The 12,030-nt window shown below is 40.1% G+C and overlaps 1 protein-coding gene across 1 annotated transcript in view; it reads right to left on the reverse strand.

The window, feature by feature from the left end:
• The window catches only part of kl (klotho), a 68,318-nt gene that overhangs the window by 36,154 nt on the left and 20,134 nt on the right, over window positions 1–12,030 (reverse strand). Inside the window, exon 2 of the mRNA XM_067985955.1 lies at window positions 4,244–4,760. Coding sequence (XP_067842056.1) covers window positions 4,244–4,760 — 517 coding nt within the window. The remainder of the gene's footprint in view (window positions 1–4,243; window positions 4,761–12,030) is intronic.

Below are 12,030 nucleotides of genomic sequence, written 5' to 3' on the forward strand. Positions count from 1 at the left end.
GCCCACAAACCCAGACAGATGGGCACAAACGTTAAGCTGATGGTCATAGCGGTAACTCGTTATGAACTAATTTAGATTGTGACATAGCTAGGGAATAAGAAATAGGAGGAGTAGGCCATACGGCTCCTCGATCCTGCTCCGCCATTCAATAAGATCATGGCTGATAGATGACCTCAACTCCACTTTCCCGCCCGATCCCCATATCCCTTGATTCCCTTAGAGTCCAAAAATCTATCTATCTCAGCCTTGAATATACTCAACGACTGAGCATCCACAGCCCTTTGGGGTAGAGAATTCCAAAGATTCACAATCCTCTGAGTGAAGAAATTCCTCCTCCTCTCAGTCTTAAATGGCTGACCATTTATCCTGAGACTATGCCCCCTAGTTCTAGATTCTCCAGTCATGGGAAACAGCCTCTCAGCATCTACCCTGTCAAGCCCTCTAAGAATTTTATACGTTTCAATGAGATCACCTCTCATTCTTCTAAACCCCAGAGAATATAGGCCCATTCCATTCAATACTTAGAAGCTTTTCCTACATGCTGGTTGGACAATTCTAGAGCAGTACAGTATCTTGAAATGAGACTTGCAAAGTTGTAACTTATTGTTTAAGCAAGGTGTAGGTGGAGAAGACAAAGCTTAACAGAAAACGTTGACGATTGTATCTTCCAGAATGATCAATTCACAAGACCTAATTTTATAAAGCATACGAACCCTTCTTTGCTCGCAGTGGAGTTTCTATTTGATTTTTTTGAATGAGAAGTTTATTATGAACTGAACTTGTATTAATTAGGTTCCACTTAAACCCCCTGGCTGTAGTGTGAGTCCTGTCACCAGGCCATTGTCACAGAAGTGACATCTTTGTGCAGTTGCATAAGTCAGTTCTGAGAAAGGTTAATAGATGGAGCCTTGCAGGAGAATGGGACAGTTGGATAGTTGGATAGTTCTTTCAAAGAGCTGGCACAAGCATGATGGGCTAAATGGCCTCCTCCTGTGTTGTACCATACTATGATACTATGCTGGGATTCTCTTGGGTAGATTTTCAACTCGTTGCCTGGGTGTAAAACTGATGCGACAGTTCATGGAAACCAATGGAAATAAAAACTGGGCGGTTTCTAGAAGGAACCATGACACCAGTATTACACCCAGATGCCAAGTTGAGAATCTACCCCTCCCTGTCAAGGCAACGGACTACTGACATTGCCCCTGTGGAAATATGCCTTCTGCTGACCAATAATAGAGGTACATGGGCTGTGGTCATGGAATAACTCTGAAAACAATCCTCCCTAAGTAAAAGCCCATCGGATCCAAGGGAAAGTAGCAAATTGGATCCAAAATTGGCTTGGTGGCAGGAAGCAAAGGGTAATGATCGACGGGTGTTTTTATGACTGGAGGGCTGTTTCCTTTGGGGTTCTGCAGGGCTCAGTATTAGGTCCCTTGCTTTTTGTGGTGTATATCAATGATTTAGACTTAAATGTAGGGGGCATGATTAAGAAGTTTGCAGGTGATACAAAAATTGGCCGTGTGGTTGATAGTGAGGAGGAAAGCTGTAGACTGCTGGAAGATATCAATGGACTGGTCAGGTGGGCAGAAAAGTGGCAAATGGAATTCAATCTGAAGAAGTGTGAGGTAATGCATTTGGGGAGGGCAAACAAGGCAAGGGAATACACAATAAATGGGAGGATACTGAGAGTGTAGAGGAAGAGTGCACCTTGGAGTGCATATACACAGATCCATGAAGGTAGCAGGACAGGTAGACAAGGTGGTTAAGAAGGCATACGGGATACTTTCCTTTATTAGCCAAGGCATAGAATATAAGAGCAGGAAGGTTATGCTAGAACTGTATAAAACAGTAGTTAGGCCACAGCTTGAGTACTGCGTACAGTTCTGGTCACCACATTACAGGAAAGATGTGATTGCACTAGAGAGGATACAAAGGAGATCTATGAGGGTGTTGCCAGGACTGGAGAATTTTAGCTATGAGGAAAGTTTAGGTGGGCTGGGATTGTTTTGTTTGGAACAGAAGAGGCTGAGAGGTGATTTAATTGAGATGTACAAAATTATGAGGGGCATAGATAGAGTGGACAGAAATGACCTATTTCCCTTGGCCAATAACCAGGAAGCATAGATTTAAAGTAACTGGTAGAAGGATTAGAGGGGAGCTGAGGAAAAAAATTTTCACCCAGAGGATGGTGGGGGTCTGGAACTCACTGCCTGAAAGGGTGGAAGAGGCAGAAACCCTCATCACATTTTAAAGATACTTGGATATGCACTTGAAGTGCCGTAATCTACAACATTATAGACTAAGTACTAGAAAGTGGGATTAGGCTGGGTAGCTCTATCTCAACTGGCACAGCCACGATGGGCCGAATGGCCTCCTTCTGCACCGTAAATTTTCTTTGTTTCTATGCTTCTATTCAGCCAGAGAAAGCTGCCAGTAACATGCAACTTATGGCAGGGTGGGGGGAGGGGGGAACTAGGATCATCAAATGTTGCAGCACAGAAACAGACTTTGGACCAATCAATTCTGCGCTGGTGTTTTTCCCCACATAAGCCACCTTGTCTAATCCCATTCTCCTGCTCATTCTCCACACCTTTTAATATTCCTATTTTTTTTTTAAAAGCATGTATGCAAAACAAAAACAGTTTGTGGCAGAGAATTCCCCATTCTATCCACCCTCTGTGTATAGATATTCTTCCTAACATCCCGTGTAATTATTTTTGTGAAGTCTCTGACAGCAGCAGCACCTTCAGCTCACAGGATTCACCATGGGTGATCAGCTTTTGGGGGGGGGGGTCAGACTGTGGGGTGGGGGTTGGATTCTGAATTCTACCTTGTTGCTATGTTGGGACACCTTTTGTTTCTGCCTAGCTGCCAGCTCAGATTATTGCTCTATTCACCTTTCCACCCGTTTTTATCTTTTGCTTGGTGTAGCTGTCACTGATGCTGTTATTGTGGTTGCAGTCCCCAGGGCTGTAAGGGGTCTCCTGTCACTAGCTCCTTATGCTTCTGCTGCCTTTGATCTTGTTCCTCCGTGAGTAATTTTATCACCTTTGGATAGCTTTCAGCTTCAAAGATCCAGGGGAACATTTCATCTCAGGCCTTATCAACACTCTTCATGCATTTTTGTAACTTTCATGTGAATTGTAGGAACTTGGATGATTCATTTGGTTATCTAAGTGTGCTCTTGGCTCGTTTATCTTTTCTAAAAGGTTTCAAAAAGGCAGAACATAAGGTTTAAAATCAATGGCTTTGAATTTTTGTTTCAACGCTTCTATCTATTTTAATGGAGGCATTAACCATGATTCTTTTAAAATAATGAACAAAGAAATTGGATATGAATATGTTAAACATTTGCACACAATTATTCCCAAAACATAATTTCACAATGAATAGCTTTGAATTTCTCTTCATCAATGCATGAAAGTTTTATTTTCAGCAAAGACTGATATTTCTTTAGAATGCTCTTTTGGGGTTGTTTTAGTGAAATGATTTATTCTGAAAACATCACAAATCTTTGTTCATCACCATCACTTAATCGATATGTGCTGCAGCACAACAGGTAATGATTCTATCACAACACATTGTAGACTGTTCAATTTAGGTGTCAGCCTTGGTTCAGTGGTAGCACTCTTATCTCTGAGTCAGAGTTGTGGGTTCAAGTGAGGGAGTGCTGCATTGTTGGAGGTGCCATCTGTTGGATGAGACGTTAAAAAGAGGCCCTATCTCAGGTGGATGTAAAAGATCCCATGGTGCTATTTGAAGAAGAAGAGTTCCCCTGGTGTCCTGGTCAAAATCTGTCCCTCAACCAACATCACTAATACAGATTCTCTGGTCATTATCGCATTGCTCTTTGTGGGATCTTGCTGTAGGCAATTTGGCTGCCGCGTTTCCTACATTACCACAGTGACTACACTTCAAAAGTACTTAATTGAATGTAAAGCGCATTGGGACATCCTGACTTTGTGAAAGATGCTACACAAATGCAAGTTCTTTCATTCTTCCTTTGATCTGGTATTAAGAAGAGTGTTTAAATCTTCAGATCTTCCTGCTGGTGAACTATTTCTCAACAGAGGTAGGATATTTGATTTACTTTCTGCTTGCAAAGATTGAATAATGGTCATAGTTAAATGTATACAGCATTGTAAATTTTTAAATATCAATTTATTGTGGTATTATAAAAGTGATGCTTCTTTAAGTTAGAACTTTTAAAAACAATAGTAAAATGGTAGAAAAACGTTACCTTTCAAGACATCCATGAGAAAGCTCTTTAAAGGATACATATTATAAACATCCTCAGTCTTTGTGTTGCTGTTGCTGTCGTCCCAGCCGTTCTCCACAATGAATATTTTGGAGTTGTTGTATTCCATGTGGATCCAAGAGAGAAGTTGTCTTAGAAGGTATTTTTTTGATTGTTTAAATATCAGTTTTGAGTCCAAAAGTCGAAAACTCAGCGGCCCAAATGAAAGTGCAAAAAAGTCAGCTGTTTTCTTTATTTCCATTTTCTCTCCATCGTCAAAAACTGGCAGCAGAGATTTGAGGTTATCTTTCATACACGCTGGATAATCACCATCTGTGAATATCGGTTTGGCAAACCAACCTAATACAGAGTTGACGGAGCACTGACATAGCTCCACAGCTTCAGGATTAATGTCCCCGTTCTTTGGCCCAACCCAATGGGAAGCCAAAGCAATTGACACATGACCTTGCTGAGACTGGCGGAAATGGTCATTGTAGATGTGCCAAATCCTGGAGTGTGCCTGGTAATCAACATATTAAACGTATGGTTAAATATATTATAACAAATTCAATCTAATCATGGTTGAAGGCACATTTTTTTTCTTAGACAACACAATTACAATTTATAGAATCATAGAAGCATAGAAAGGTTACAGCACAGAATGAGGCCATCCAGCCCATCGAGTCCATGCCGGCTTTATGCAAGAGCAATCCAGCTAGTCTCACTCCCCCGCCCATCCCTGTAGCCCTGCAAATCTTTTCCTTTCAAGTACTTATCCAGTTCCCTTTTGTTCTTTTGCCAGTCACCTTAAATCTATGTCCTCTGGTTCTTGATCCTTCCGCCAATGGGAACAGTTTCTCTCTATCTATTCTGTCTAGACCCTTCATGATTTTAAATACCTCTATCAAATCTCCTCTCAACCTTCTCTGTTCTAAGGAGAACAACCCCAGCTTCTCCACTCTATCTACATAACTAAAGTCCCTCATCCCTGGAATCATTCTAGTAAATCTTTTCTGAATCTTCTCCAAGGCCTTCACATCTTTCTTAAATTGCGGTGCCCAGAACTGGACATAATACTCCAGTTGTGGTCGAACCAGCGTTTTATAAAGGTTCATCATGACTTCCTTGCTTTCGTACTCTATGCCTCTCTTTATAAAGCCCAGAATCCCATATGCTTTTTTAGCCGCTTTCTCAACCTGCCCTGCCACTTTCAACGATTTGTGCACACATACCCCCAGATCTCTGTTCCTGTACCCCTTTTAGAATTGTGCCCTCTAGTTCCTATTGCCTCTCCTCGTTCTTCTTACCGAACTGTATCACTTCATGTTTTTCTGCGTTAAATTTCATCTGCCACGTGTCTGCCCATTTCACCAGCCTGTCTATATCCTCTTGAAGTCTATCACTATCCTCCTCACTGTTCACTACGCTTCCAATTTAAAGCTAAAAACTTATTAATTCCATTAGTTCAATTTTTAGGCATTTGAATTTCTTCCTGTTTCATCAGGTCTCCCAAGATCTCCCCAGATGTGAAATAGAGGGAAGACAGTTAGTCCTATGTGCTTTAGATGTGGCAATTAGGAGTTGCCTCTGACTTTCCTTCCCTGTGAGAAAGCAGGACTATGCTCAGTGCCTGCTCTTGTAGATGACATAAAGTACTAAATATGTCACAAACTACAGGTGCACAAATGCAGGTTCTACCACACTGCGACACATCCCAGAAATCGCTCCGAGTGGCAAACCAACATTGCTCGCCGCTCCATAGATTTATACCAACCCACTAACTTACCGCAGTCTTTACTGCGGGCACTTCCTCTAATAGGAAGTGGAGAAGAGCTCAGCGTTAGCTGCAGCAAAGCTAGGACCCATGGGAGAAGTGAGAGGAGCACGCTCTCCCCTCAACCATAAGACCATAAGAGATAGGAGCAGGAGTAGGCCATTTGGCCCCTCGAGCCTGCTCCGCCATTTACTGAGATCAAGGCTGATCTGGTTTTTACCTCAACTCCACTTTCCTGTCCTTTCCCCATATCCTTTGACTCCCTTGCTGATCAATCAGATTGCAGCATTTTTGACATTTTTGCAAGCTGGAACGTAAAATCCAGAAAGTGAAAAGTACAACACTAAAATCATTTGTAAAAACAGTTATAGGCAGCGAAAAGAAAGAGAGTAAGAAATAATCAAATTAAATAAAAGAGACAGAAGAAAAAAGTTTTTAAAAATTTGATTTTTAAATTTAATTTTTTTTTAATGACCAAAAGCTATTAAAATAAGGAGTAATGAGACTCCACGTTTTTAAAAGTTACTTTTTAGTTGTTTGGCAGTCATTAAGACTTACCGGGCTGTTAAAACTTAGTTTAGACCTGGTATTTTTAAGCGTACCTGTTTTGTGGTGATATTAATTAGTTTCTAGCTGGGCAGAACAGCAAGTTGGCGCTGGTCCGTTGATTCTACTAATTGCAACTTGCGATATCCCTTTAATACAAAGCTGTCATATCACCGGCAAACCAGAAGGAGCAAGTTCCCGGATTTGCGAACTCCAGAACTTGCTCCTTGATTTCGTCACTAACAAAGGTGAGCGCTGTTGAGCTCACCGTTCTTTTTTAAGCAATTTCCAGCCCAGTGTGTTGGAACACTAGCTCATTGCTGTACTATATTGTTCGAAAAATAATGTTGTGATTTCAGTGTACTCAGTAATGTACTCATTACTGGAGTTAAAACCAGTCATGCTAGCTGTTTGTGCAGTTCACAGAGAATATACATTGTGGTTTAGTATGCCAAATGCATTAATATGCATAGGAACATAGGAACAGGAGTAGGCCATTCAGCCCCTCGTGCCTGCTCCGCCATTTGATAAGATCATGGCTGATCTGTGATCTAACTCCATATACCTGCCTTTGGCCCATATCCCTTAATATCTTTGGTTGCCAAAAAGCTATCTATCTCAGATTTAAATTTAGCAATTGAGCTAGTATCAATTGCCGTTTGCGGAAGAGAGTTTCAAACTTCTACCACCCTTTGTGTGTAGAAATGTTTTCTAATCTCACTCCTGAAAGGTCTGGCTCGAATTTTTAGACTGTGCCCCCTACTCCTAAAATCCCCAACCAGCAGAAATAGTTTCTCTCTATCCACCCTATCCGTTCCCCTTAATATCTTATAAACTTTGATCAGATCATCCCTTAACCTTCTAAATTCTAGAGAATGCAACCCCAATTTGTGTAATCTCGCCTCGTAACTTAACCCTTAAAGTCCGGGTATCATTCTAGTAAACCTACGCTGCACTCCCTCCAAGGCCAATATGTCCTTCCGAAGGTGCGGTGCCCAGAACTGCTCACAGTACTCCAGGTGCGGTCTAACCAGGGTTTTGTATAGCTGCAGCATAACTTCTGCCCCCTTGTACTCCAGTCCTCTAGATATAAAGGCCAGCATTCCATTTGCTTTCTTGATTATTTTCTGCACCTGTTCATGACACTTCAATGATCTATGTACCTGAACCCCTAAGTCCCTTTGGACATCCACTGTTTTTAACTTTTTACCATTTAGAAAGTACCCTGTTCTATCCTTTTTTGATCCAAAGTGGATGACCTCACATTTGTCTACAATGAATTCCATCTGCCACAGTTTTGCCCATTCACCTAATCTATCAATATCCCTTTGTAATTTTATGTTTTCTTCTACACTGCTTACAATGCCACCAATCTTTGTGTCATCGGCAAGCTTAGATATGAGACTTTCTATGCCTTCATCTAAGTCGTTAATAAATATTGTGAATATTGAGACCCCAAGACAGATCCCTGCGGGACTCCACTAGTCACATCCTGCCAATGTGAATACTTACCATTATCCCTACTCTCTGTCACCTTTCACTCAGCCAATTTCCTAACCAAGCCCGTACTTTTCCCTCGATTCCATGGGCTTCTAACATGGCTAACAGTCTCTTATGTGGGACCTTATCAAATGCCTTCTGGAAGTCCATATAAATAACATCCATTGACATTCCCCTGTCCACTACTTTAGTCACCTCTTCAAAAAATTCAATCAGGTTTGTCAGGCACGGCCTACCTTTCACAAATCCATGCTGGCTCTCCCTGATTAACTGAAAATTCTCGAGGTGTTCAGTCACCATATCCTTAATTATAGACTCCAGCAATTTCCCCACAACATCTGCAGTTTGTTTCTGTCAAACAAAAACGTTTTAATATGCTAATATCTGTGGAATGTAGAGTCCTTGGTGTCATTCTTTCCAGTAATGTCTCTGGTAGCTGGCTGGACCAAGTGTTAATTTCCAGTAATTGTAGATCATTCAAAGAGGTTGGGACAAACATCTAATGTAGTTCAGAACAGAGGAATGGATGACCATCTAATGTGGTTATGATAGATACATTTTTAATATCCTTTGTTTTGGAGTATCTTCAAAGGAGTGTAAATAGTATATCTGAGATTGACTTTCTCCCAAGCAGCAGATAGTGTGAGGGTGTCAGGGTTACAAAGACAATTAGAAGCTCTATGGTAGTATTTCATCATGCAAGAAATGAGCGACCATGTTTCAAGGATCAATTTTATGTTGAGCATTAATACAGGAGAAGTGTCTTTGTTTTGACATTTTTGAGGAGAATAGTAATCCTTATAATTACTTTAAATATACTGTTTGTACTGAGTACTGTTCATTGTTAAATAAATTTGTCTGTTGGTTTATAGCCTGAACCACAATCTGATAGAGTCTATTTTCTTCCATCTTTCAAAGTCGAGGAGATCAATGTGGCAGCATATGATATATTGCAGTAAGCTGGAATGCAGTGGCGACTTGAGTCTTATTCATTTGCTTAGATAGTGAACAGACACAATCTGTTTTGTAGGGAAAGCACAAGCTTCACTTAGAAGAGTGGTAGATGATGCTAATCCAAGGAGAATATCCAGCATAAAGAAGTAAGAAGCCACCTGTCTTTTCAAGGCTGAAAATCTCATGTTTATCCAGCCTTTCCTCATTACTCAGACTTGTGGTTTGACTATCTCTTTTTGTCTTGGTGACCAGAAATGGGCATAGTCCCCTCGGGTGTGGTCCAATCAGAGCACTGTATAACTTAGGTAGCTTCATGTGACTTATATTCATTCCTTTTGGCATCCTATTTGTTTTGTTAACCACAGTGATTGGATGTGTTGGGTGCCAAACTAACAAGACTCCCAGATCTCTTTAAACTTTCTCCTTGGCCATTTCACCACACTCATAGAGGACTCATGCCTCTCATTTTTCCGTCTTATGTTCCAGTAATTTATACTTGCCTGTATTAACTTTCATCTCCCACTGTTCAATTCACTTAAATATTTTGTCTAACTCATTTTGTAATTTCTAAGCTGCCTCCTCAGATCCAATTATGCCTTCTAGTTTGGTATCACCTGCAAACCTCATCAGTTTGCATTGAGCTTCTGAATACAAAGCTGTTTCTTTATTGACCTTAGTGTGGGGTTCAAAACCCCTTTAACAAAAGATATTTGAAGGAAAAGGTTAACTGTACCCCTTTTAAACAAAGACATTTGAAAACCTGCAAACACTGTAATGTGGTAAACTGTGTTCTCACAAATCCTGTTTTTCCCTCACTGACGATGATGGCATTGGAGAAGTGTGAGTTTCGGGATCAAAGACATTGATTGTACTGTGGATAGATATCTAGATTATTAAATAAATAAGGTGGATGGATAATATTGAGCTTAAAGCGTTATCAGGCTTTCAAAACACATAGGCTTTTGGAAGCACAAGCTTTTCAATGCAGCAGGGGGTAATGTAAAAAAAAGGCAACAAGGACATACATCAAAGGCTTCGGATCAGGAAAGCAATGATAGGTGTGAAAAAAAAGCAGGGGCCTCTCATTCCTATCTGGAAATCTGTTCAAAAGAACTGGGATGTAAAACATCAAACAGTGTTGCACCCAACATTTGGTTAAATGGTATAAGGAATGGATTTGACGCCACTGAAGCAATCAAAATTGGAGACATAAGGATCATTAAGAATGTCTGGGTATAGAAATGTGAGGACCTTTCACAACCCATCATTCGAACACACAGTTTTTTCTACATCAAAGGGTCTCGAGTCACATGATCAAAGCCTGAACTGTCAATCATTGAAGTATATTAATGATTGCGGCATAGCAACAGGGAGAGATTGGAGCAAAAGAATGACCCTCCCCAATCCTACGTCCTATTGGTAAAAAAAACAATATATAAAGAAGACTTTGAGAGAAGAAGGCTCTCTCTCCTCTTCCCTACTCTTCTCCACCCGACAGTCACAAGGAACGCAGAAGAGGACCTCGAGTTCTGAAGAGCTGATCAACCTTTGGGCCCGATGAGCAAATTCCTTGGTTTAAAGGTTATATATGTATTAATGATTTGCCTGATGTGTATATGAATTGTTAAGTCATTTAATAATTCGCAATGTTATTATGTAGTGTGTAGCGGGATTTTATAAAGGAAAGTTATTTGTATGGTTTGATTTTGCTTCATGAATGCTCACATGAATGATAACATCATTAAATAATTACTTTTGATTAAGGAAACTACTGTGAGTGAGGGTGACTTTCTTTGCTTGTCTATTCATCCAGGGTCCAAGAATCACACAAAATAAGGAATTCCCTACATTAGTAGGGGTACTTGCAGCACTGGTTTCCCATTGTAAGCTTGGTGGATTTGCTAAGACCAGCCATCAGGAAGACCCGGTAAAGAAACAGAAACCGACGGCACAAACTCAAGGCCAATGTAAATGTTGCTGAGGTAGTTAATGTAAATTGGAAGCAATAGGGGTCTGAATGAAAATCCCTGAGGCACTTCTCCCCCGTTCTCTAACAAGTACCTGCTGCTTCCTGCCCGTCAAGACAACTTCTTATCTATTCACAGGTTTTACCTTGAATTTCTACAACCCTAAGCTTAAGTGGTGATCTTTGTTGAATCAATATCTGCATTTTTATTTTGTTCAATCTGCTTTTTCTGCAGTTCCTCAATGTTGCTTTCAGCTATTCTCACATTGTCCACAGTTGGAATGGTAAACAGGTACAATTTAAAGTGTTGGTGTCTTTAATGTAAAGGTCTTGTAAGTAAATAAATATTTAATGTAAAGGTCTTGTAAGTAAATAAATAATTGATCAAGATGTGATGAGCAACACAACTCCTGATGGCTTCTGACAGTGTTACTATTTTATTAGTTTTAATAAAAACTAAAGTTAATCTAATTGTAAAAGTTCATGCTGTGGCAAACAAATTGGTTGTAGTGTGGCTCCTGGTTGTTTTAGAACCAAGCCTGCCTGCCTACAATCTCCTGTCTGAGATCTTAACATAATTTTAAAATTTAGCCAATGTAAATATTAACCAATGCTAAAGTGCATGGACTTTATACAACATCACTGAATCACTACAGAATGACAGCTTTACTATAAATGCAATATAGCTTTAGTGTACAATAAAGTTATTTACAAAGCTTCACGTGGCTGAAGCCAAATATCCTGAGTAATTTCACCACTACAGCTAACGAGCAAAACATTAAAGTTCTATATCTCATTATATTATAGGAATATTACTTATATTTAACTTGTTGCATCATTTCCTCTAATAGATGGGAAGTTCTATCTTCATCGCACAAAATAAAGATTATTATTGACTCATTCATCCATTCATTAGTGAAAATGAATTAAACACAATAATTTGGAACACTTCACAGCTGGCTACTTTCAGAACAGGGCTTTACTAGGAGATAGGTAGTAAAACAACACAAGTTCCTGACCATGACTACAATATCCATAAACACACCCCTC

Source organism: Heptranchias perlo, chromosome 6 (genome assembly GCF_035084215.1).
Source record: "Heptranchias perlo isolate sHepPer1 chromosome 6, sHepPer1.hap1, whole genome shotgun sequence".
In the NCBI taxonomy this organism is placed as follows: domain Eukaryota; kingdom Metazoa; phylum Chordata; class Chondrichthyes; order Hexanchiformes; family Hexanchidae; genus Heptranchias; species Heptranchias perlo.